Below are 27,596 nucleotides of genomic sequence, written 5' to 3'. Positions count from 1 at the left end.
GAACAGTGACTTATTCTGATCATATCTCTGTAATATAATGAATTATGTGTTTGTGAGCCAGTCATGCATGACACAAAACACATTCATTATTTATCGGGGGCGATCTGTTGTAGCAGTTTCATTTCGACACATGTATAGAATTTAAAACATTACAAAAATGATATTTTTTTCATTAATTTTATGGAGTGTATCAGAGCTTAAAAGTCTGTAATATGCATACTGTGAGAATATTACATGCAAAGTTGTTGCAATCCATACATGGAACAGAAAATCTTAATTTACCGTTTCTATTCATATTGATTTACCAAATAACACAAACATTTTTATTTTTTTTTAAATAGAAATATATCTGAAAACGGGTCAAGTCTATCTTCTAAGATTCACAAATCAAGCTCACAGTGTCATCATGGCCAGACTGAAAGGACAGCAGGTGTTATGGTCACAGTGCCCCTGCTGCTCCGCATCAACATCCCAGACAGTAAATATGGCAGCCAAGACAGCATCTTGCGTCCCTGCTCTGTGACACCGGGTCAATTTTATTTGACTTTGCAAACATGAAGCGACACTCACAAGTCCAGCGACTCAAATTCGGAAACAACTGAGTCAGTACAACAACAGTCATGATAATGAATAACACGGGACAGTGTTGAGGTGACCCATTTCAACTTTGCCTCGGGACAGAGAGAGAGAGAGAGAGAGAGAGAGAGAGGGAGAAGGGGTGAAGAAAGAGAGGGGAGGAAAAACTAATAGAGAAACAAGTGCAATGGGTTTTGCTTTTTTTTTTCCTCCAACAAAACAAGATGCCTATTTTTCACTTTCATCTGCGCCTTCCTCTGCTCTTCTTGATGCTATGGAAACGGTGGGCTATGGAAACTCAGTGCTGCAGCACAGGCGCAAGACCAACAAAGAACACCAGACAACTTGTTCTTATTAAAGACCGACATATCTCTTGGTTTTCTGTTAATGTAAGTGCATCTATAGGACGCAACAGGCATGCACGCAGACAAACTTAGCACTCGCTGCGCTTCGAGCAAAATACTGTAAACTCTGGAACGCTCTCAAATGTGCAACAGAAAAGCTGGGACAATATGTTACACTTTGCCTAAAAGGCTGTACAGCTACACCTAAAGGAGAAGACTTTCTGTCTCAGTAAGGAAGAGTGATCCGATAACGTCTAACAGTGAAACGCATAATTAATTTATTGTTGCACTGTTGCTAAAGCTAAAAATGTCTGATTAAGAAGTAACAAATATAGTGTCCTCCAACGCATGTTATTGATTTGTAATCCTCCTCACTCCTTCTTCGAGAGCAAATCCTCAAAATGAAACACTGAAAACAACTACCTTCTACTTGTTTCTACTTGTAAATGTGACAAAAGCTGCAGGGATGACACACAAAATGGTGTTCAGACTGCATGCGCATATCAAAACTATTGTATCTCTTATGTGTGGTTGCAAGTCTTCCATGTTGTCGAAGCAAACACGGCAATTTGGATTTCGTTGAAGCACTGTGCCAGCTTTAGAGGTATGCACAAGTATCCCAACAGGCACTGCTTGGAAACAAGGGGCGCCTCAGCCATTATTGCATGATTCGCAGGACCCTGTGAGCAAGGTCACTCATCTCTCCATCTCTGCCTCAGTCCTACAACGTTACTGACTGGTATGTGACCTCTGAGCACCTCTCTCTTACTAAAACTCTGCCATTGCCTTCCTCACCGAATCAATTCACTGCAGCAATACCATACCAACCTGAAATGGCTTTTTATTTCTCCACTTTTGGCTTTTAGTTACACTTTAATATGCATTTTTGGTTTCACAATACTTGTTATATTAGTCGTAGAAGATTTCGCTCACGTTTGTGAGTAGTTTTACTGTAATACTGTTTTTTGTATTTAATGCTATTTTAGCCTAATATTGTTTCATGTCCATAGATAGATAGATAGATAGATAGATAGATAGATAGATAGATAGATAGATAGATAGATAGATAGATAGATAGATAGATAGATAGATAGATAGATAGATAGATAGATAGATAGATAGATAGTGTAGAGTTTGCTGATTCTCCCTGTAACTCGGCATTGTGGGTGACTCAAGATTGTGTGAATGTGTGCGGTGACTGTTTATTTTTAGCGCTGTAATGGATCTGCAACCTTAAGATGTGTCGCACAACCAGTTCAAGGACAAATCCTAATCCCGTCAAATATAGAATATGGGTCAATGTCATTTTATACATAAAAAGCCTCGTGTGACCATTGATGGGAAACTTATTTTCTTTTGGGGAAGGTTTATTCACGTGCATTTATTTACAGGAGGAAAGCCTCCCTATTCAGATGATGTCTTCTGAATGTAATAATGTAGGCAGCTGTGTCTATGTCAAAGCTCGCCGATCTGGTCAAGGCCAGAATGTCAGACTGATGCTTTAAGACTCATAACCTTGTAGAATACCCACAATATCACTTGGAAAAAGTGATAAAAAAAAGAGTTTGATATGGAAATTTGACACTTTGTGAGACTCAAATGTTCCTTTTAATTAATGACATCACTTTGTGAGGTGTAGCTATGACAGTCATGTTAGGTTGGTTGTATTCTGTGCTGTATACTTGCTAACTATTCACCTTAAATGTCAAGTGACAGCGTCACTCTATCATTTCCACCTCCAGTTTTCTTTCACTCTCTCTCTTTCTCTCTCTCACTCTCTCTCCCTCCTCCACAGGTAGTCCACCTCCTCGCCGGCTGGACATCTGTTGTCTAGCAACTCCTGCACCAATCACAGCATCAGGCCTCCCTTCTCCTCTGCAGTGAAACCAGCCTTGCATGCAAATAGCAGATATGGAGAGTTCACACACAACTATCAAACTCTACGGAACTAAAGACAGAGATGCACAAGCAACAAAGTCTGCATCAGAATGCTTATATGGAAGTTTCAAATTGCCAGATTTGTTTTTTTTTTTTTTTTTACTACCAATTGACCAAATTTGAACTTGGATAATTATAGAAACAAATGAGTAGAAGTGTGTATATAATGAGTTGCAACAGTTGGAGCCGCAGCAAAGAGATACAGCTGTTGTAAAAGTAGAGAGGCTACACAAAGAATCCTAATCCATGCTCTTGGTTGTAGAAAAAAAAAAGAAATCCTAGCAATAACAATGATCATAATCACTGTTATCTGTTTGTGAATAAACCAATGCAAGTATATAGTAGTAAGTAAATAGTAACTTCCGGGGTTTGTGTCCCCCCTCTCTGCGCTGGTTTTCATGTGCTATGTGGGGGATGAGCAGATTTCATCACAACTTCAATGACATACAGGATGACTGGATGGGAGCGTAGATGTATAGAAAGTGAAGGCGCGATTATATGTTTGCCTAACAGGGCAGTTTTCTTTAAGTGGAAGAGAAAATCTAATTTAACACCTTTCCCGTGCGCACTTCTGCTTCGGGCAACTGTGGAAAAACTGCCCGAGTTTCAAAAAAAAGTCTCATCCTGACAACAATGAGTTGTGACTGCCTGACAAAAACACTTTACAATCCCTAAATGTGTGTGTGCTGGTGCAAGCTGGAATCCTGTTCCCAGTGAGCAGCCTTTTGCTTACGTGGGAAAAACTGACAGCTGAATTTCGACATGACGTGAAGCCAATGTAACTGTGAGGACAAATGTGAAGCTGCTCCGTTCAGCTGTTATCATTCAGGACTGTCTGTACCTTTTTTGGTACAGACAGTCCTGAAAGACTCCTGCCTGTGATGACTGCCTCTTTTTTGGCAGCATGTTACCCTTTTAAACAGAATTGCTACAGTAAAACACGACAATTATTCATTTGAGTTCTCCTTTAACAGACTATATTTAAGTTTGTTTTTTTGTGGGTTTTTTTACTGTTTTGCTCTTGAAACGTTTTTTTGTTTGTTTTTTTTATTATAACACATAAGTTTCCATTTGAAATCTTCATGCAGGGTCTTTTTTGTGCTGTATGTATTTATGTATTCATCTTGTCCGTAACAATGTATTTCTTCTTTCTAACCTTCCATGTTTCTCGTCATTCTGATGTGCCTTTACAAATTTGCCACTTTGTAACATCGGTTCAGTTAAGTCTACATGACTTTGTCATTCTTATATAATATTATTGACTCACTTACAACAACTTCTTAAACTGATAGCAACTTTTATTCCACAATATTTTTCTGAAAAGCAATTTGAACGTTCTCAACACACTGCCAATTTCTTTTTAAGATAGTTTCATGGCTCATTGAAATGTTGCATTTCAAAGTAACAAATCCCCTCATTGCCAGAAATAAATGTTCCAGGATTTGTGACTGACACATTGTAACTATTTGTTAGCTCTATAAATACTATAACATACAAGTTCCTTTGTATTGGTTCATTTATCACTGGTGCAAGAGCGATTTGTTTTCTCCCGACACACACAGCAGATGGTCCAATGCATTTTATTTTCTTCTGAGCTTAGGAGTTTTGAAAGAAAAGAAGCATGCTGTGTTCTCATGTTATACAATGGCATAACATTAAGGCCGTCAAGTGGAATAACATTGTATTCTTGCTTTAGTTTAAGTAAATAATTGAACAACATACACTCACTGTCCATTCCATTGTGCATACTTGCACAATCTAACACAATGTCATCCAAACAGCTCGACTCTGATTTTATAAAGGTTGCAATGGTCCATGTTGCTTGTATTCATTGAATTTATTTGGATTGAATGACTGAATTGCCAGTTTTCACATGTTTTGTCCCTATTTCTACAAAATTAAAACTTTGCATTTTTTGGGGGGGGCCTGTCCACACCAGAATGTCATTTCATGTAACTGGATCGATTTTTGGCCGATCATCCACACGGTGCAGCATTTGAGGAGCCCGGAAACACGTGGTTTTTCTTTTGAAATACGTTCCACAGTGGGGAAATTTTAAAACGTTGCCTCAGCTTTGATGTGTGACTGTGTCATTGTCCCACCATCGACCAATAACCCTGCTACCTTCTCCGCGACGATATTTAACAATAACAACAATGTGGGACTACATGTCCCCCATTGTTGAGCAGGAGCAGTCTCTGTGTCTTCTTCTGCAGCTTTAATGTATTTCTGTTCACATTTACAGCACCACCTAAAGGCCTGGCATATATACCAACTCGTTTTGAGCCGTGTTCATAGTGCCGTGTGGACAGAATTTTTTTTCTTTAAGAACGATGGGGAGAAAAGATCGTTTTGGCTCGTGTGGGTCGTGAGGACCTTAGGGTGCTTGCATATAAACTGATTCTTTTTATTTCACATTTCAATTTTTTATAATGTGCTGTAGCTGTAAGTTGAGTTGTGGAGTTTGCATGTTCTCCCAACACCCGGGTTTTTTTCTTCAACAAACTAAAAACATGTATTTGATTACTGTAATTTGCCTGCACATGTGAATGTGACTGTATGTGGTTGTCTGTTTCTTTGGGATGGACATGTGATGGACGGGTTGACCAGTGTTCCCTCACAGTCAGCTGGTATCCGCTCCAGCCTACCGAGATCTGGAATCAGATAAAACAGATTTGGAGTAAGGTAAAATGATTGAAGCCTGTACCTGCTTTCTTTAGAGTGACTCATCTACCAGATAGGTTTCTTAATGCAAAAGTAATTATGATTAAACCAAATATAATTTGGTTCTATTCACGACATTACACAGATATTATATGTGATTTGCTTTAATGCAAGACTTGAGAACATCTATTGATTGGACAGAGTACAATATAATATTTCTAATTATGTATTCATTTGTGAAAAATCCCCACTAATAGTTCAGCTTTTATTCCCTTACAAAAGGCTATTCATGGATCCCTGTCAAACTGCAATGTCTCTGCAGACGACCAGCTATATAGAGGGCCTTTTGCATTTTTCATGAGTTTTAGGGCCACTGCAGGTCCTCTTGCACAGCTTGGATGATGTGTGGGGGGGGGTGACAAGTAGCAATCTACAACCTAATGCCTCAGTATCATCCCCACCAATAACAGAACTGGAACAGAAATGTCGTGTTATTGTTGCTGCTGCCTCATACTTTTACTTTACTTCTTAAAAACCCAGTTCTTTTTTTTTTTTTTTCATATTTGGAATTTCTCACATGGATATTTTCCCTTTGTATAGTGCATTTCAAACTCGACCTGTACCTTTTCAACTTTAAAATGATTGTTTTTTCCTTATGTATCTGATAATTAAACTATTGCTGACAACTTGTCTCCCAAACATCATTATATGATCATATGATGTCAGATTTATTATAGCAGAACATAAAAACTGTGATAGGTTAAGACTGTTGGAAAACCTTTCTTTTCTCACTCTCCATGTTTCGCTATTACATGTCACTAACATTTTGCCCCTCATATCTCTCTGTCTCTCTCTCTCTCTGTCCCTCTCTCTCTCTCTCTCCCTCCCTCCCTCCCTCCCTCCCTCCCTCCCTCCCTCCCTCCCTCCCTCCCTGCAGGATCTCTGACAGTGGAACTGGAAGTTCATGATCTGAACCTCCTGCCCCCATCTGTCAGCAGCGAGTGGATCTCAGCTGAACCAGCTTTTGAATCCCTCTCAACAATCTGTCTTTCTGTGTTATCTTTTTAGTTCCTTCTATCCCCTAACCCCCAACCACAACAGCAGAAAGCTGCCACCTCTGAGCCTTGTTCTGCAAAGGTTTCTTCCCATCACTTATACTTGCTCATGTGGAATTCTTGGATTCTTATTTTCTGTAAACATGTCTTCAAATGACTATCTTATATTTAGTGCTATACAAATAAAATGGAATTGAATTGAATTACAATTACAATTACAATCCTCTTCCTATCTGACTCTCTCCCTCTCTCTGTGGCTGCTTCTGTCTGTTCTCGACAGATTCTGACACATTTTATAGGCAACCACACTGCAGCAGTGTAGTGTGTAGTGTTTTGTTTTTTCCTCTTGTAAAATGACATCCTGTGAGTCCGAATTTAAAGACAGGCGGAGATGATACATGCAGACATGGAGATTGAGTGGCACAGAAGTAAAAGTTCAAACGAAAACCTGGTCTACAAAAAGAGGATCAAACAAAAAAAAAAAAGAACTGCATGTGTGGCTGTGAATGGAGCAGTTGTCACACAAAAAAAGACTCACTGATAATCTCAATATTTAGCTACTGGTGTCGAAAAATCCAATGATGTTTGATAGTTATCATCATTGTAAAACCACTAATTTTCCTACTATTTTGGCAATGTTTTATCACATGCAGGTGCAAAGACATGAAGGTGACTCATAAACAGGATGCAACTTGTAACATGGAGAGAAAATGAAAAGGGTGGGCGGGAGAAACTGAGATGTGATGCTTCAAAGTGCAGAAAATTAGCGGCGGTGAGTTGGGCCAGCGGAGGCAGCAGTAGTGAAGAGCAGGGAAGCCAGGCTGCAGGAGGGTAATACATAGCCAATCTCAAGCACGGCATCAAAGTGACGTCCCCGGATTTGGTGATACTGCTCAGGTTGGTAAAACTATGTTGTTGAGACGAGCCAGCCAGGGATCGACACACTGTGTTCATGTACGGTTATTTTGGGATATAACCCTGGGTCAAACTGCAGGCCTGCTTTTGTGTCCTTGTCTGTCTATGTATGAACTTATGAACTTTAAACATCCCATTCCTGCTTTGTATCTGATACTGCCATCTGATTGATATGTACTTCTATCAACCAAATCCACATAATATTCTCAAATACTACTTTCACATCAAATTGACATACTTAAATGCATCACAGAGGTTTTTAATATTTACAATAATTAACACTGTATAAAAACCTATATTTCTCTATCAATCTAGAGTTGACGTTACAGAGACATTACTCACTGGCTCAGGTTTATCGATTAAAATGTCACGGTGATAACATACCTTCAGGCTTTTAACAGGCTAAGAATGTAAAAGTGAAGTAAATGTCTGTATTATTGACTTTTCAGTTAAATGGTGCATTGTTAAGTGTTGAGTAATGGAACAGTCATCTGTCCCCTAAAGTCTGGTGTTACACAAGGCAGAACTTTAATTTTGTGTACTTAAAATGCATTCGGGTAAATTTCAGTTTTTTGCACAATGTCATTGCATTGATTGAATGGATAACGTGGACCCAAAAGTTGTTGAAAGCACGTCGTTTGAGTCTATGCGATATTCTGAAATTGTTCAGCAAAGATGGTTAGACTGAGTCTGACCCGGGTTTTATTTGTTAGATCCCCCATCTGTGCTCGCAGTTAATGCAAGGTGTCAAAAGGGGAATGCTGGCTGACCTGCTCTTTTCCACATTGAATGTATAGCCAATTGAGCTTATGTCAAAATATTTTTGGATGTGGGCTGGCTCACAATTGTCTCTTCAAGCCAACAAAGAACCATTACCAGCTAACATTAGTTTTATAGCTAATCCAGACTAAAGAGTTTTGAGAGTTGTTACTGTTTGCAACCACATCATTCGCAGTTATAACAATAATAATACCTCCAACAAACAGTACTGGATCACAGGGACAATCACTGAGCATTTTCCACATTCACACATCAAGTTTCACTGTCATTTCTGATGACCTGTTGAAACCTTAAATCCTTTGATGATGTGACTGTTAATAAGACAAATTGAGCCGATTAAATAAACCCTTCAAGAGCATGTGACGGATGTAATCTGATTAACCACTTTAAAAGATCAATACACTAATCAATATCAAATAAACCTTTTCTGAAGTCCAAACCTTAATGCAAATCGACCGATGAGGCGCGCGCGCGCACGCGCACACACACACACACACACACACACACACACACACACACCAGGTAGGAAAACAAACGGTTGCTAATAGCAGCGATAAAATGGCTCAGAGGGGAATGGCTGGGAGTCTTATAAGATATAGTAATGTCTGATCTTAGCTTAGCCACTATAACACAGACAGACAAACTAGCCTGACATGGAAAAGTAATTTATTGATTGTCTGAATGCATCCTGACAAGAAGACACTTACCTAAGGAAAGAACCAGACTTACATACTTAGAACAGTATCGCATTTAATATTGTATATATACACAAAGTGTATTTAAATACAAAAAAATATTTCAAGTGTGCATGGAAGCCTGAATTACAACACCATTAGAAAGCTTATGATATATCAGTTTTAACTGGTGCCACAGTTGTAAGAAACAAGCATTTGTGGGATAAGCAGCAGAGCTGAGCTGTTTCAACCAGCAACCCGTTGCTGGTTGAAACATTTGCTAAATTTTCTCTGTCAATGCTTATCATTGCTGTCAACTCTAATTTGGTCTGCCAAACAAAATTTCTCCTGTACTTTGGTTTTGTCAGGAAAATTTCTTTCTTCAAATTTCCGATGAATAAAACTTTACATACCTATGTGGTTGGACTGAAATGACCTATGGGTTCATTCTGCTTTCAAAAAGAACTACAGAAAACATACATGTGGATAAAAAAAGAATATTTGAATCTGATAGGTTGTCTTTGATTTCTCATTGGATCCTTAAGATGTTGGGCTGAATGTCCTCCTGCAGCAGGAGTCTTAAAGCTGTTGACACAGACTGTAGTTTTGCTGTTAGAACAACACAGTGCTAAATATTCAGATAGGGAGAAAAACAAAGGCTGACATAAAACAGGCGGGGAGCAAAGACAGAGAGAGACAGCAGAAGACAGAGGCAGATGTGCTACTCTGTAATTAAGAATGTCCTTGCTTTCTGCACAGTCCATTAAGCCTGTTAGTCATACTGGAGGCTCCTTCTGGGCTGAACGATCAGTCGCCTTTATAAAAACTGGACTTTTTTTTAAACTGCAGCAATTCTGATTAAGACTTATAACAAAACTTTTTACCTCATGATGACTTCATTTTGCGGACCTGAAAACGTTTTCAGCTACAGCTGATTAGCTTCAAATTGCACGATGTGGTTAATGTTCTCTATGTATCTAGTCAAGCCTGAGTTGGTTTTGTTGAAATAAGTGAAACTACAACTGTTCTTACATCTGATTATTAACTCTGTCACATCTCCTCTAATTTACCAGATTGAAAAAAGAAACTTGGCTGAAGAGCTGCAGGTCAGGCTCAACTTTCACCAACATAGTTCATTTCAAGTAAACCAGCCCCCAAAACACATTGATTTTCTAAAAGGGACTAAGGAAGCATCTGCTTGTATTTGTTTACAAGTATGTTAATAAAAGAGTCTTAATAAGTGCTCTCAATTCACTAGCTATTTCAAAGAACTATAATGTTTAATCACCAGGGCCTCTCTCTACAAAAAGGGCAAGATTGTTGTAATGTCGTTTATAAGCGCACAGTATTTAATTTAACATTGCCTGAAATCAAATAATAATGAAGAGGCCCACCTAAGAAATGTATCACCAGCCGCCACTGAGTATGCATGTTCTCCCCGTGTGAGCCTGGGTTTCCTGTAGGTACTCCACTTTCCTCCCAGTCAAAAATACTCCACTTGAAGGTAATTAGCGGCTCTAAATTGCCCAAAAATGTGTGTGTATGTGTGAGAATGCTTTTCCTGTGATGGACTGGTGACTTGTCCAGGGTGTAGCCTGTCTTCACCCATTGTCAACTGCAAAAATAGAGTTATTATTATGTATAAATAAAGGATAAGAGGGGGAAAAAAGATTGGATTGTGAATAGAGACTGTAGGTTCTTTTCGGTTACACCTCAATGTTGCATCGCACTGCAGGATTCAGCCATGAAGTCAATTGTTTGAGTTTTTATGAAGGTAATGTCAGCTTAAGCAGTGAAATAGGTATGAACCTAATGTTGGACGATGATTATTTTTATTGTTTTTATATATGACAATAAAACCAAGTTTCACAATTTGAATCACATCTTATCGAATTAGACAGGTTTGTCTAATGGTTAAAATGCTTGCTTCAGTGAATGTGTGTGATTGTCTTTTTCTGTGTTTGCCCTGTGATTTACCGCCAATCTGTCCAGGGTGTGTCCTGCATGTAAATCTCTGAATAGACGTAACAAAATGAATACATTCAAATCAAAATTAAGTAAGAAATGGTTAGCAATATGTCTTCTTTATTTCAAATCTCTGCACTGCTATATCTAAATTACACCCTCATATATGCTGCAGAAGCACAAGTCTCTTTGTTCACCAGCAGTTTGTGAACAAGGTGAGCAGCAACTGAAACCAAAAAAAAAAAACATGGCTCCTGCCAAAGGATGGAATAATGTCAATACGTTCTGTTTGCTTGCATGTGCATGTGTGTGCATGCATGTACGCGAGATGGAGACACACAGAGTGAGAGCACAACCAACATTTATTTTTAGCCTTCAAGTACCCAGTGAGTCATGTGATCTCCCCTTCTTCTCAGTGATCCTCCTTTCTTTCCTTCTCCCCTGTTTCTCTATCTCCATATCAGTCTCTCTCCCACAATCGCGTCCGCACTCTCTCTACTCTCCCTCCATCCTTATGCTTCAGAGTGAGGCAAAACAGAGTCACACATTAACACAGGAATAAATATGATAAAGAAAGAAAAGATGGCAAATTAGGAGAGGGGACAAATCTTTATCTTTCCCGGTGAGGGGAAATGGTAGGGCTACGAAATAGAAAAAAGACAAAATGTACATGTGTATCCATGTGCATACATAGACCTCTCAAGCGGCGCGGCTCAGCTGAAGCCATCATTTCCTGTTACCATGACTCCTCCACATTTACAAAAAAGAGCATTTTCAATTGCTCCCCCTAAAATGTGGATCAGTCTGCCTTTAAATATCGGAGAGGCCTCTTCTTTATCCATTTTTAATAGGCATATTTATAACTGCTTTTACTCACTGGCTCTCGACCAACCATGAGACAATAATGTGATTTTGTTTGTTTTTCTTGTTTTCCTGATTTTTTTTGGAGGAGGCTTTTAATTCCTGTTTTAGTTGTATTTTAAGGTTATATTTCTTACAGATGGTACAGATACAGGTGGTATGGTATGGTATGGTATGGTATGGTATGGTATGGTCAGATAGAAATTACTCCATAAACAAAAGACAAAATAAAATTTAAGAAAAAAGAAAGTGAAAAGAGGACCAATACTGTAAAACACAAATTCCTAATTATACGTTTAAATTTCTTCTCATAGATATTTCTTTCAATCGTCACTCTTGTCACCATGTCACAGAATATTTGCATATCCGGTGGTGCATTCCTTTTTTCTTTTTTTTTTTTTTATCCAACACATTTGTATTGCAAAAGACTCAACACTGCAAATCTATTCAGCTGTTAAGGCAAGCCAAAAAGGGCCACTCTGTAAGGCAATGAGGCTACCACACTAACACAGATGAGACAAATGCAAAAGCACCTGCACACACACGCTCTCCCTCGCCCATACGCAACACAAACACAGCACATCACATCACATGCAAATGCAAAGTGACAAAAGATAGCAGAGTTAGAGTGACAGGACACTGACGTATTGCATGAAGGGCGAGGACAAATGTTCAACTGCTGTCAGCACACACTTATGTATTGACTTGCCATCTCTCTCTGTCTCCCCGTCTCTCTCTCTCTCTACTTCCTATATTTTCCATCCCTCTGTCTCACCACTGCTTCCCCTCATTCACTGACTCATCTGCTGCTCTTAATGAAATGCTGCATAATCGGGATTGCAGATTGCAGAACTGCAACTGGTCCTATAGGTCCACCACACATGTGCGCCTGAATAACCAGAAACACACACACACGCACAAGTAGTGCCTTGATCTGCCTCCATTTCTGCCACCAATCCCATCCTAAACCCCTTTCAATTCTATACACACACGCACATGCACTTGCCCACGCAAACACAGTCAGTGGTGGAGAGGGGTTGGGGGGAGGTCATGATCCTGCCAGAGAGAAAGGAATCAGAAATGCAATTCTAGAGCTTATCGCGGAAAGAGGGTAAGACCATATCTGACACGCTAGCATGCCTGGTATGTAAACCTCTATACACACGGATACACACATAAAAGAGAGTGTGTGTTCATAGAGGACAACTCACACGCAGAAAGGGTGAGATAATTCTTTGCGGTATTTTTGGAAAATGTGTCCATGCAAGTGGTGAGACACTGATCCGTCTGACGAGGTGTCTATTACCAACACTGGTCTCAGAAAGCGGACGGGTCAACATGGGCCGAAGAGAAACAGAGCGAGCGAAAGAGCAAAGAGGAAGGGTAGAAAGAAACATGGCACAGCATGAAGTGTGCAGAGAAAAGGTCAGATGAAAGACAGAGGATTCAGAAGTAAAGGCAGGGATCGACAAGTTATCAGAGAACTGTGCAGGAAGCAGGGAGTGGGTAAAGGCAGCTGGTGAAATAAATGCCGACATTATAATAAATCAGGAGAAAAAAGGTAGAAGATATGAAATAGGGAAGCAACGTGAACGAGCAAGAATCATTGAGCGGAAGGTTAGTGAGAGGGGAAAAAAAATAGAATAAAAAATAGCATAATCCAAACAGCTGAACTATAGCTTTGTAATATACGTATAAAACATTAAACACAATTTAATCCCCATAATGACGCTACAGGTAATGACACTTACAGAATAACCATGCTAATTTCAAGTAAATTACTACAAATTGAAGTTTCATTTCGTAAGCTCGCTCACATCTCAGAGGCTGACACCTTGTGCGGTAAGACGGTAACCCGTTGCTGGTTGTACAAACAAGCAAGCAGTGACAAAACTTGCCACAAGCTAAAGAAAAGGAGAAACTGTAAAGGCATAACACACCATCGCTTCGCACTCACAAATAGGCTGTAAGCAGTTCTTAGGTCATATGTGTGCTTCCGTGTGTGTGTGTGTGTGTGTGTGTGTGTGTGTGTGTGTGTGTGTGTGTGTGTGTGTGTGTGTGTGTGTGTGTGTGTGTGTGTGTGTGTGTGTGTGTGTGTGTGTGTGTGTGTGTGTGTGTGTGTGTGTGTGTGTGTGTGTGTGCCAAGCCTATGGCAACCAGGCCAGCGGCTACAATTACAGTGACGAATGTGAAAGAACTGGGTCGGCTTCGCTAGAGATCTGCCCCTGGGACGATAAGACCAGCCAGAGCCCTGAATCAATACAGAACACATGCACACACACACACACACACACACACACAAGGCTGCGTGTGACAATTTACATAGACATTTACATGACACCCAAAACCAAACGGTTTTATCATAAAACACAGCGAAAAGGAAGTATACAACACAAAAAGTGCAAGTGAGCAGCAGTGTGACATTTATTCAGTTTTTGTTTTTTTTCCTCAAACACCCACAAATTTAAATATCCAAACTATTAGTGAGCCTGTATGCCTCACATCAGCTCCAGCACACACTGAAGCACACACACTCAAACACATGAAGTTGTTCTCTCTCAGAGCCCCAAAGCCCATATCAGGGGCAGCAATGTTCACAGCTCATCCACACATAACTCAGTGGCACTTTGGGAATGTCTCTCTGCTCATGCGTGCGTGCGTGCGTGCGTGCGTGCGAGCGTGCGTGCGCGTCCGACCTCTGGCAGAAAGCTTCTTGGTGTTGATGATTTTGGCAGCATATTCTTGTCCGGAGGAGATCTTGACACACCTCCTGACCACAGAGAACGCACCCCTGAAATGAAGTTACACACAAAAGAATATATATCATTCATATGTTTCAAAGAGTCATGGCAACTCAAGCTGAAAAATGACATATAAATCAAAATACAAGCAAAATTCGTTTTTCAAAAAACGAGCTGTCAAAGCTGATACTTTGCAATGAAAAATATCAAAGCTTGTCTTATGAGTTAAGTATATTTGGATTAGTCGGACATGAAATCCCTCTTCATTTTCTGAAATCAGAAATGCTAACTGCAAGAAACAGCTGTAAAAGACAGCTTCTTATTTTACTGGTAGATAACATGTTGCTTAGACCTGAGGTGAAGAAAAACCTGAAAAACAATCAGGAACAGTCAAGACTGATATTACGTCAGATGCAGAATTATGTATTTAAATTGAAAATGGTATTCTTTTGAAAGCAGAACTTGACAATAAACGTGACATTGTCAAAGAAATCCTATTTTGCAGTAATTTAGATATTTGGTACACCTCTTCATCTATCATAATACAAATAATATTTAAATCAGATGATACATGATCAGATAGGAACTATTAGAATCTGCTTGAGGAGGAAAAAATACCATTCGCTCTGCTATTTGAAAGTGTTGCATTCTTCATTCAGAGAGTTATCTAAAGCTTTCAGAAGAGAGGCTATGGAGGCCTTTTAATCTGTAAAGTGACTCCAAATGATGAAATAAAGCCATGGACAATTCTCTACAAGTGGAGAAGATTTAAAGCAACTGCATATTGGTGCAGAACTGATGACCCAGGTAATCTCATTCCAAAAACCAAAAATAACTTCCAGGAAATCAATAATTCAATACATCAAACTATATTTGCTGAAGACGAGAACATGTTGTGAGGTGTACTGAGATGAACAAAGTGGGATTCTACTTCATAAGAAAAATAATAACTGCATGAAACATGCCGCTCCAATTTACAGAAACAAACTCATCTTAACTAACAATCTTGTTTTATCAAATATTCATCAGCGGCTGCTGAGTTATATTCATTAATCCCAACATTAAAAACACAAAGAAGAGGAACTGCAGAAGCAATGCAGCTATTAACAGACTCCCTCACTCAACCCACCTAAAGTACACTTTGTCCAAATCCCCACACGCCACCACTAACACCTACAAACACTCCAGCCTTCCTTCGATTGTTCCGTCCATGTGCTGCACTGGTGTTTCAGGCACATGTATGAAGATGAAAAAACTGGGTCAGCTATATTCGAGGAGCAGAGTGCTGCATCTCTCATCTCTAAATGCAGTGGTGGAGGCAGTTGTCCACCTGCCTCTGCTCAGCTCCGCTCTGCAACCATGCAGGCGGCTTGCTGCTCAGCCTCCAATTCTATGTTTGTACCTGCCTTTTTCTCCTACAAGTGAAATATGTCCTCCTCCACAGCGAAACCCCTGTTTAGCTCCAGACAACATCAGAGATTTCGAAAACAGCCGGAAGCATACATACAGAAAACAGACAAAGCCGGGAACACTCATTGCCTCATATGAACCCTGGTCTTTTGCTGATTGTATCTGTAACATCTGATTTGTGATTGCCATAGATTACATTATTTGATTATTTAATAGTGAAAATTTAAAAATAAAAAACTGATCATTTGCATCAAAGTAATGACTAGCTGCTAAGTGTATCTTGATGTGTACTGTGAACATGTTATCTAACATTCCCTGGATTGAGCAGCTTGCCACTAAAGCTTACCTCTAATGTATATGGGATTTGTTAAAGGAAGTGATCATAGCATAACATGTTATATAAGAATTTAAGTTAACTCCCCTCTTTAAAAGGATAGCAAGGCATAGAGTACATATTCGGTTTATCTATACCCCACCGGAAATCATAAGAGTAAAAAAAGAGGTCGGGTTAGAGAATTAACCGTTTCTGATGTTCAGTATGTGGGATTCAATATTCACTACTGAGACCGACCCCTGTCTGGACAGAGATGAACTAACTCATTACACAAATGAAAAAGTACATGAATACATCTTTGCTTATGTACCGATGTTTTGGCAAATGTTTATTGAATCACATAGACCAATTGTATCTGGTCAACTGGACTTGTGGTCGTGTGTTTTGGAAGACGTTCCCCTCCTTATCTACGTGGCTTCTTCAGTTCATGCTATTGATTTGCCAAGGCTGGTCACTTGAATAGTATTGTCTCTTTGAATAATCTCTCAGGAAAAAAAAACTTAACATTGACCCTCATGTAAAAGACTGCAGGTTGCAAAATGTGCCTGAGTCAGCTGATATGATGCAACTAAACCTTCACCTAAATCTTTTAAAATGACAAAACACGGTATACATGTATGGTATATGTGGTGGAAAAGACAGTAGACATGTTATACTGGAGTTTTGTAATACAGTAGTCTAAATGTGTGTTTGTATTTTGTCATGAGTTCCTACAATTATAAAGGGAATCTTTTTCTTCCTGTTACTCTTAATGTGCAGTAATAAAAACATGATACCTATCACTGCCATCTAGTTTACTGTGTTGTGCACAAGTGCAGAGGAAAATGGTGCTGGGCTGAAAGGATCAGGTGAGTTAAAAGGTACTTTAAAAGCAATATGGATGCATTATTAATGATAAATGGTGAAAGAGGAATGCTGCATTTGAAAATGAAGGCACTGAGGATTTAGAGATTCCCTCTTCTTCAGATAAAACTGGAATGGACAATTAAAAAAAAAGATCTTCCTGTTAAAATACCAAATTGTGTACCACAGTCCCAAGTACCTATAGACATTTATGACTGTAAATCCTGACCACAGACTACAGGTCAGGCAACACATGGCCACACAATTACACAGACACAAACGCATATTCATTTCCATATAGACCTGCTGCAGACTCACTTTTTAAAAACAGACGAAACCCTGTACATGAGCGCGCATACGCGTGCAGGTATCTGCCTCTCCATGTTGGTCTGTCCCGGGGGTGAGGAATTCCCTGCTTGATAATTGACCGCAGTTTGGTGTGTGTGTGTGTGTGTGTGTGTGTGTGTGTGTGTGTGTGTGTGTGTGTGTGTGTGTGTGTGTGTGTGTGTGTGTGTGTGTGTGTGTGTGTGCGCGCGCGCGCGCGCGTACGTGCGTGTGTGATCTTCAACGACATGGTCTGCTGTCGCATTACCGAGCGTGTATTTTTGTCACGCGGGAGGAGGATTTGGAGAGTGAGTGGGGGTGGTGGGCGGGGGACTGGGGGTGTCACCAAATCTCCCCCTTTCCCTCAACCCGATGCATTTTATCCCTGTTCAGCTTTGCAACATGGGTGTTCCTCACCCCACTGTGGCACCTATAGGGTCGGACATCAGTGGCTGCACAGGATGGAGGCAAATGACGACACTCTCTTTCCTACGACATCTTCCTCCGTAAGCACAGGACATCGAGGGGTTTCGTATGTGGATTTAAACGAAATGGGATGTCATTTATACAGACCTGCACGATAACCGAGGCGAGCGCATTCATCCCTCCGCACTGGTTACATGCCCACAACATCAGCAGCGCGCAAAAAGCGCACGTGCACACACACACACACACACACACACACACACACACACACACACACACACACACACACACACACACACACACACACACACACACACACACAGCAGAGAAATCCGCGTCCCTAAACCAAGGCCTATTACATAACAGTCTGACATTTCAAAGAGATGATGCCTGATGATTTAAAAAAAAAAAAAAAAAACATGGTCTCTTACTTCCCCAGCTCCTCGAACAGCTGATATTCGTCGGTAAATCTCGTGCAGATCGTTAGCGCCATCCTGATGTCGGTGCCAAAGGGTGATGTGCGGAGACGCGGATAAGGTGCACTCACAAACCAGGATCCACCACACACACAGTCGTCAACACCACCCGGGCTTTTTTGTCCTCAACCTGCAGACCGAACGGAGGGAATCATGCACAGCTGAAGCGCACCGGAGAGAGCCCTGCTGGAGTGATTTCTGCGGCAAAAAAAAAAAAAAACGCTGCCCGATCGAGCGCTTTTAGTCTGAACGCGACAGCTTCCGGTGGTATCGGCGGTCGTTTCTGTGTATTCTTCACACCCAGTGGCTTGTCACAGCTCGTGGACGTAGCATTTTGTGAGCATTTCGGTGTCTCCGGTGGGTGTCCGTCCGGCGCTGTGAGTGTTGTCTTTCTGCGCGCATCAGCCGCCGCACTACCGCACCTACCTCCGGCTGTGAGCTCAGTCCCGCCCCTTTGCCTGCATCCTCACTCAGGCCGGGAACGAGAAGCAATCCCAATGGAATAACTTGGAAAACGTTAAAAAAAAAAAAAAAAAAAACATGCAAAATAATAACAATTGGAAATCTGGATATGTATTTATTATCATTCAACGTTTGGGAACGAGCAAACTGCAAAGATGACCTTAGTTATTTAAGATTAGATTTGAACACTTTGTAGTTTTTCACATGAGCAACAAACGTAGAGTTATTGTGTGAGTCAATCTAAACTAAAGTAAACAATCGCATCACTCATTTTATTTTGTAGTTTTCAACAATTGTGGATCGTAATTTATTGTGATGCATTAAGAACAGGTATCACTATTTTGTCCCTCTGTATGGGTGTTTCGTGGACAGGCTATTGTTGATTCTAAATTGCCAGTAAGGGAATGTAACAGTTTTGCATCGCCACAAAAACAACAGGCAAATTCCACATCTGAGGTAGTTCAGTTTCCTACGACAGTCCAAAATCATGCATTTGACTCTGAATGCCAGTAGATGTAGATGTACCTTGTGTGAGCCATAGTCATGTGAGATTCATTCTTCTCCAACAACCCTTAGGTGGGATAAAGCGAAAGAAAGACAGGTTGATTACAATGTTCAGTGACTGCTTGATTATAGTAGTGTTTAGTTATACAGCACTCCAGTGTAACCATTCTATTTCTGCCCTGACTTTGGTTCAATATTTGCTTGAATCTCTTCATGCCAGGGTACACTGGGAGGCCAAAACATTAGACTTGCATTTGTCAATGTTAAATAATGGAAAAACAGATAAATGAACAAGTAGTGAATTGTCTTAAGATATACTGAGATTATGATCCAGTGTGAGTATGCATGTGGGCAATTAGGGACTGAAAGCCATCTCAGCTTTTAGAGCAAAATGGGGGTGTTTCGGGCTCTGCCGCCGGAATCGAGGGGGGGGTAGCTTCCTGCACGCTCCGACTGGGGGCCCTGCTCTGGCCAGTCCCGGCTTGGTGGCTTGGGTCGGCCCCCGTTTTCTGTGGGGTGGTTCGCCGGGGCCTCCCCAGGTCTGACGATGTCCGGGCCTGATGGCCTTGGGCTCCCGGGGGGGGGGGGGGGGGGGGGGGTCACTGCAGGCCCCCCCACAACAGTTCCAACCACACACGCACACATGCACACACACACACTCACACACACATTTCCACTCCTCATCAATGAGATTTGTTGCTGATGTTTCTTGTTTTCTGCTATTATTTATTTAATTATCAAAATCATGTTATTTTGTTGTTGCCTCATTTTTATTCCTGCTTGAAAATCATGTTACTGCCTCAATAGAGCTGCTTAGGCTGGTTTAATCTAGAAAATCATGATACTGTCTAGATGGAGCTGCTGGTTTAATCTCACAACAGTTGGAAAATATTTGGATCAGTGTGATAACTGCACATAATATATGTAGCACTAACAAGAGTATAGTATGTTGTCCCCCCACCCATCCCTCTACCCCCCACTCTCTCTCTCTCTCTGTCTCTCTCTCTCTCCCCCCAAGAGCACGAAACACAACCCTATCATGTGGTCTTCCACTGTAAATATAATCTTTAAAAAAACATGACTGGTCTTATAATAAGATAATAGCAGATATTTCAAAGCGAAAGCCATTAAGTGGTATGTCAATATCTACAATTACATTTGAAAACTTCTCATAGTTGTTTTATGAAATAAACTTTTCTTATTAAAGAAAAGTAATATGTGTGTGTTACTGTATGTGTGTGTACATCAGAATAGATACAGTCAGATGGGATGTTTTTAACTGAATAAAGTTGTATTCTCAGTGGACTTAACTACAGCAGTTATTTTGTAAACAATATTGCAACTCCACTCCTAATGTAGCAGAGTGATACAAAGCTGAAATTCTTTATTATAATAGAAAATCCCATGACTATTTCCATTTTAAATTCACTCCTGCTGAATTTAAAATATACAAAAAAGACCAAACAAACCAAATAAATTGATGATTTCAAGGTGACATTTATTCAGCAAATATTATACAATCCAAAATATACAACCAATAATTAATTATTCTTAAATATATTAGATAAATACATAAATAAACATGTCATTATACGACATACAAGAGCAGCCCAGTGAGATCAGACTTACTTACAGACTTACATGCTTTCTTAAAAATCATCTGTTTGATACAAACAACCTGAGTAAGTAAATCCTGTTGTCATTTTCATGTGGTTTGCGACAGCAGATATATGGAAATATAAATAAGTGTTCTTGGCCTCTGTTGCCTGAAAGAAACACATTTTGGTACTCTGTTGATAAACACGTCATTCTTGAAGCTCAGATTTCACATTCCTTCAACGTCTTCTACTGCAGACACAAGAAACAGAGAAAACAGTCATTAATGTTTGTGTCAAATAACATTGTTGTGCAGAAACATTACATTAAGTTTGAGAATCGTATGACTCAATATGGTTCATTATGTATTGATGGGCAACGAATGCAGTCAATAGTTCTTACTTTGACATGATTTTCTCGATGACTCTCTTCACCCAGGGAGCCTCTGGTTCCAGGCAAACCTTCTGACCTGTCTTTTTCAGCGTGGCACTGCAGCACAAACCAACAAACACCAACGTAAGCTTTGACAGTGGCTTCAAATCAGCAAGTGATGCCAGTAGAATCTGAAAGTGCACCGCCGTGTTGTGATGGAGGCTCTTACATGATCTCGGTCTCCTCACAATGAGAGTTGGCAGGAATCAGCTCCACCTTCTCGATGTGGCGGCCGATGGGTCTGCTCTCTGTCTGGATGCAACGACAGTGCAGCTCCACTCCCAAACTTCTCAGACTCATCCCTGTGTGGAGAGAGTTGCATACGGTCAGAGAGAGCAAGAGGCATACTGTACACTGATAACATTCAACATGTTGATGAAAGAGGAACAGAAGAAAGGAGTTTTGATATTGATAAAGATCTTACCTTCACTGATGGTCAAGATGGCCAGGAGCACAACAATAGCGCTGACGATGACTCTGCTGCTGATCATTTTCCCTTTTAAAGATTTTGTAATAATTTACAATTGCAGATAAGGAGGTTCTTTAAGTTGCTGTCTGATGAAGCCTGAAGCAGTGTGCAAAAGCTGATGAGGTATTCTTTAAGTTGCTGTATTCTTCTTTCATTCAGTTGCACTTGCTCTTCTACTTTTCCTTTCTTGTGTTCAGCTGCTTTCTCTCGCTGTAGTTTGAATCTAGCGCTGAGGAGACACTCCTTTTATAGCCGCCTCCTGGAAGTGACTCATTTCCGTGTTGAATCACGTTGCGCAATTTGGGGCTGTCGGAAGGAGTGGGAATTTACACTGTTAAGTTTCCTTCACTGACTTCTTTATTTCACTGACTTGTCAAGAGGGTCAGCGTTTGTCATCCATGAAAAAAACACAGTGACTAAAACATTAATAATTAGACTGATGTGACAAGAATGCATGAGAGAATGTTATCTTTATTAAACATCTGTATAAGTGAGAAAGTCATGCGCAACATTGTTTGCACAAAGTGTGCAAACAAGTGATTGAGTAGCCCCTGATTCACACATAGGATGTAATACAATAAAAAAACATATCTGCAATCTGAGAATGAGTGGCTGATGAATGTTGCACTCAGATACTGTCACATAAGACTTCACCTTATGTGTTGTCCACTAGTGCATTCCTAAACGTGTCTAAGCACAACTCTGACAAATCTTTTACAAACTTGAGCATTTACCAATTATTAAAATGCCCAAATGCTGCACTGAGATGATGGTTTTGGTACTGAACTCAAGTCAATGTCAGTTGTATATTAAATCTTGGTCAGTATCAAATTATTAACGAAATGCAATTTGATGTTTAGACCAATATATAGTGAAACATTCACAACATTTTTTGAAAAGCTAAGGGAAGTTTTAAGGTCAGGGATCTGCAACCCACGGCTCAGGACCCACATCTGGATCTTCAAGCATTCAGAAAATTATATGGAAACAAAGATTTTCTTTCCTATCAGATCTTTCTAAATAATTCATGTCCCATCGCTAAAATTCAGAAACCTAAAACAGCTGAAGTCACCCTTGAAACTACTAATTGGGGGGCTAAATTCCATAAACATGTCAAAAAATGTTAAATAGCTAAAATTGTTCAAAAGCTAAGGGAAAAAAACTTAATCAAAAACTTCAACCCAATAATGATAAAATATTAAGATAATAATAATTAGATGAAAATAATTAACATTGAGAATTGGTTTGAGAGGAAAATCAATCAAAAGTTTTAAAAGAGGAACAAGAAATTCAAATAATAATAAAAATGGCTAAAGGAGCTAAATCTGTCAAAATTGGCATGAAAAGGTTAAAACCACTTCAAAGGCTAAAACAAACTGAAATGTAATAAGATGTTCATTATCATACATTTTGAAAGTATAAAATATAATCTGAATAAAATACAGTTCTTGTATTACCAGCAATACTATATATACAACTTTATGTGTTATTGTCATTTTGAAAGGTTTGCAGCACCAGACAAATTTTATTAGATGGAACATGGAAAGGTTGCAGACTCCTGTACTGGACTAATAACTTTAAAAGAATGTGGGTTCCAAAGACATAAATAACATTATATCAACTGATGAACTTAGGTTGATGATGGAGGGTGAAACCAAATGGAAGTTCATATTCATGTACGTATCCTCCGGGATAATGTCAGGATAGGTTACCACCAGCAACAGTAACAGAAGGTGGAGAATCACTGCAAACATGAAGGTAAAAGAGACCAAATAATAATTCTAACAGGATACCTCGTCAGAGCACAGAACACCAAAAGTTGGAATGCCCGGAGCCATTTAGCTCAGACATCCAAACAATGTGACTCATCTGAGGCGGTTCATTATCAAAAGTTTCTGATTAGGCTGATAAGAGTGGACTCATTTGAAGTCATTGCTTTCAAGAAAGGCTGTTTGACCAGTGATTGAATACAAGTTTAGTGAAGGTTTTATGGCTCTTAACTTGTAATATGTATCATACATATGCAATACTATTTTGTGTGCTATCAGGCTAAGGACATAGTCCTAGACTTATGGCTCAGGCTCCATTTTATTATCTGTGGATGCAGGGGGAAAAGGATACTTGAGGGTTCACACATTTTCTTGCTTTCAAATGATCTTCACACCTTCTACCGATACTCTATTGTAGAATCCTACAGTGTTTATGAATGGTGACAAGTGGAAACGGTGAACTTTTGACACTTATGAATATTACAGAGTCAGAATCAGGAATACTTTATTAATGACTGGAGGAAATTCTTTCAATTATATTATTGGTCTTGAAGGGCATTTATTACAATCATAAAAAAAAAGTTCATGCGTTGTCTGTCGGGTCATGCGTATGTCATTTGCAAAGCCACCTGAGGCAATAAGCCAAACAATGCTGATGGAATTACACGCCGATGCAATCTTGACAAGCTCAAACACATCTGGCGACAGTTATTGCGTCAACGCTCTCACAAGGCAGAAGGAAGTATTGCCTAATTTCTAAAACTCTAGGTTAATCCTGTGGTTTTCTCACATTGTGTCTTCAATAGTTGCAACACTCAGATCTCATATGCTGAGTCCGTAATTTTCAACAGGGGATTTTTTTGTTGGGTTTTTTTATTATTTATTTATTTATTTATTTTATTACAATTGTTTTGTTTTTGTTTTTTATTTCAACAAGAAATAAAATCTGAGAGGACCAAGACGTTGTGGCCAAATCCTAGCTCCGATCATAGATGTGTTTTTGTGGTTTATCTAACTATGCGTAACCAGATGTGATTGAATGTATAATACGTGACAAAGTTTCCTGGAAAGTTTTTGATTTGTTATTTTCACCGCTACAGTTAGCCACAGCTCATGTGAAAATGACATGACACATGAGCAGCATGACCAATTGACCTGTTGGCTTTTCCCCTAAGCTTTCTCTGGTGTTGGACGCACGGTGCCACAAATACAGTGAAAACGAAATTTTGTTAATTTATGGAAGTACCCTTCTTCACACATACTGCTCATGATCATTTGTGGAAAAAAAACTTTGATAGTTGCAGACAGAGGAAATTTCATGTTTTATCAGACAAAACAGTGCAAACTCGACCGTGTACATACAGTGCAAACAATGTACACAACAATGTACATACATTGCTGTGTATGCCTTCTTTTTATCGAAATTAAACACAATTTTACCCTACAATACAGCTGTCAAATTCATACTCAGATTCCTCCAAAGTTATCACACGCACACACAGAGACAACACGGTTGATTGACCTTTTATAATACTACGTTATTTGTTCTGTTTTGTATTGGGCTTTATGTTGTTTTTTCACTTTTGTGTGGTCAACTTGAGTGCTTTGAAAGGCACCTATAAGTGAAATGCATTATTATTATTATTGTTGTGATTGTTATGATAATTATTATTATGATTATTATGATTATTGTGATTATTATTATTATTATTATTATTATTATTATTATGATTATTAACACACACACACACACACACACACACACACACACACACACACACACACACACACACACACACACACACACACACACACACACAAAGAGGAACCAAGCTTTATGGCCCTGAGTAATCACAGAGGATGTGTGATCTAATTGTCTTTGAAAACATAATGTAAGATTATAGGATTTTTCCAAACTTTCGTCAGACCAGTGGTCAACAACCTGCTGCTCTGTAGCCACATGTGGCTCTTTGGCCCTTCTGTAATGGCTCCCTGAACCTTTCACAAAATGATGCTTCAGTAAACATTTTGTCTTGTTTTCACTTTATTTATGCACACCAAGTCCAAGGACATACAACTCAGCCAAAACAAAAGCTGGAAAAAAAGGTTGAAACCTCTAATATCAAGTACAAAAACAACTGAAAAAATAATGAATGTGCATCCTAAATTGTAATTCAAACTTTAGGTTAATTTATGGAAACTATATGAAACATTAGAAGCTGTGTTTGCCTCATTTTAAATGTTGAATGTGTTTGGCTGCTCCAGTTATATTTGATTTGGTGGAAAGGCACAAAAACGTCTCTTTAGGTCCTAATTCTTTGTTATTTAATGTTATTCGATTATTAATCTCAAGATCGTAGTAAGCAACTAATAACCACTGAATCAGTCTTATTTAATTTATACTGACAAATAGTTAAAAACAATTTGTAAACCTTGTGAAGAAAAAAAATGTTGGTGATAGAGATTGACAGTTTTATGCCCCAAAAACATTGTTAATGAATTATAAATTCATTTTTAAATAATAATGAATTTATCTATTTCCTAAATCGTAGAGAAGAAGAGCCTCTAGAAATTGCCATTTGATGTGTATTGTAGCTGAATTTATACAATTAGCAGAACGTTGCATGACAGCACACAACAAGGATTGCATTGTATCGCATTCATCCATTTTACAGTTTTATGTAAATCAGGATCACAATGCATTGGAATTGATCCAGTTGATGATGACGAAAAGCAGCTTTTTAGTCTATGTGAGGTGGAACACTACACAGAAAAGCCCCCAAACCCAACCTGGACTCTGACCAGGAATATTTTCCCAATGAAGTGTGAATGTGTACACCTTTATATATTATTCCATAGAGGAGTGTTAAAAAGTGGCTATTGTTTACACTGAAGCGGGTCTGTCTTGATATTCTGCATGATAATACATACTAATACTACTTAATCAGTCTTGGAGAAGACTTAAGCTCATGAACACAAACCGCTACACACTGATACTCGCAGGCTGAGATAATGAGCGTGAAAACAGAAGCTGGGAAAACCAGCAATGAATCATGAGCTGATCATCAGCCAGGCCTCCTTTTTTTCTTTTTTTTTCTTTGTCAGCTTACAGGTATACAAACTGACATTCATGGATTAATGTGCCAATCTAGCACATGCGAGGCCCATTGTGCTACACGTTGCAGCAAACAATTAGTTTCAGCTGTACTGAGACTGGACTGTCATTAATATGGCTGATCAATGACATGCGTGGGAAAGAGTTGGCCAAAGGTAGACACCCAAAGGTAATCAGCCACTGGGGATTTTGGAAAATGGCTGGGAGTTTCTGAAGTGGATTTACTACTATCTTTCTGGCAAGGTGAAAGCTGACTCCGTATCTCCTCCCACTCAAGCAGAACTTGTCATAGGAGTACTTGTCTGAGGGCGGGTGGTCCTTCAGTGTATACTCCACATGATAACATCTGCTTGATTTTAAGCTCATACCTGCACAAGCTTGTTGGCTTGTCATAACGTGTCCTTGTATGGCCACTGAAGGGTATGTAAAACTCTTCAATTAGATTTATTTCCATAATGTTCCACAGATGGGTTATTGAACTCTTGTAGATTTTGTTTGAAGTGACGTTGGAAAAGATTTTCTTCGTTGACATTCGAGCCAAAATGTTTAAATAGGACAAGATGGCAACAGAGATGATATGGATAAGGATGATGAATATGAAGATGACTTATTGTGTGTGTAGTTCAGCATATGGAGTCAGTTTAAAGAGGGCAATAATCAAGAAAGAATCTCTCCAGTCAACTTCAGGAGATGTTTTAGAGAGGTGCCAATTTGCGAGTTTTTTTCCTGCAGGGTGACCTCAGCTCCAGGCTGGCAGTATTTCAAAAAGAGGGAAAAATACCAGATGCTAGTCCAGGAAAGAAAAGGCAGCTTTATTTGTACGGGAAACACGGTGATTTGAAGTGGTTCCAATCGATAAACATAAATGGCGACTAGTGCTGAATAACAGGAAATGACTTCAAAAAGAGTGAAAATAACAGTAC

At 39.5% G+C, this 27,596-nt stretch overlaps 2 protein-coding genes across 3 annotated transcripts in view; both read right to left on the bottom strand.

Annotated features, from left to right (window-relative positions):
• The window catches only part of camk2d2 (calcium/calmodulin-dependent protein kinase (CaM kinase) II delta 2), a 35,839-nt gene extending 17,222 nt beyond the window's left edge, over nt 1-18,617 (bottom strand). Inside the window, exons 1-3 of one of the 2 annotated variants that reach the window (XM_080520764.1) lie at nt 18,282-18,617; nt 14,469-14,563; nt 5,480-5,512 (exon numbers count right to left, since the gene is read on the bottom strand). In XM_080520764.1, coding sequence (XP_080376890.1) covers nt 5,480-5,512; nt 14,469-14,563; nt 18,282-18,343 — 190 coding nt within the window. In that variant the 5' untranslated portion in view covers nt 18,344-18,617. The remainder of the gene's footprint in view (nt 1-5,479; nt 5,513-14,468; nt 14,564-18,281) is intronic. The other variant, XM_080520765.1, reaches the window with a different exon arrangement.
• A 2,345-nt stretch (nt 18,618-20,962) lies between these two features.
• On the bottom strand, nt 20,963-21,970 carry cxcl8a (chemokine (C-X-C motif) ligand 8a). The gene is made up of 4 exons (XM_080517347.1): nt 21,745-21,970; nt 21,490-21,622; nt 21,291-21,377; nt 20,963-21,140 (listed from the first exon to the last, which is right to left on the bottom strand). The coding sequence occupies exons 1-4, from the start codon at nt 21,809-21,811 to the stop codon at nt 21,128-21,130; spliced, it is 300 nt and encodes a 99-aa protein (XP_080373473.1). The 5' UTR covers nt 21,812-21,970; the 3' UTR covers nt 20,963-21,127.
• Between the last annotated feature and the right edge of the window lie 5,626 nt (nt 21,971-27,596).

This window comes from Blennius ocellaris (genome assembly GCF_963422515.1).
Source record: "Blennius ocellaris genome assembly, chromosome: 3".
Taxonomy (NCBI): domain Eukaryota; kingdom Metazoa; phylum Chordata; class Actinopteri; order Blenniiformes; family Blenniidae; genus Blennius; species Blennius ocellaris.
Note: the sequence above shows the minus strand (reverse complement) of the source record. Positions and strands in the feature narration are given on the sequence as shown.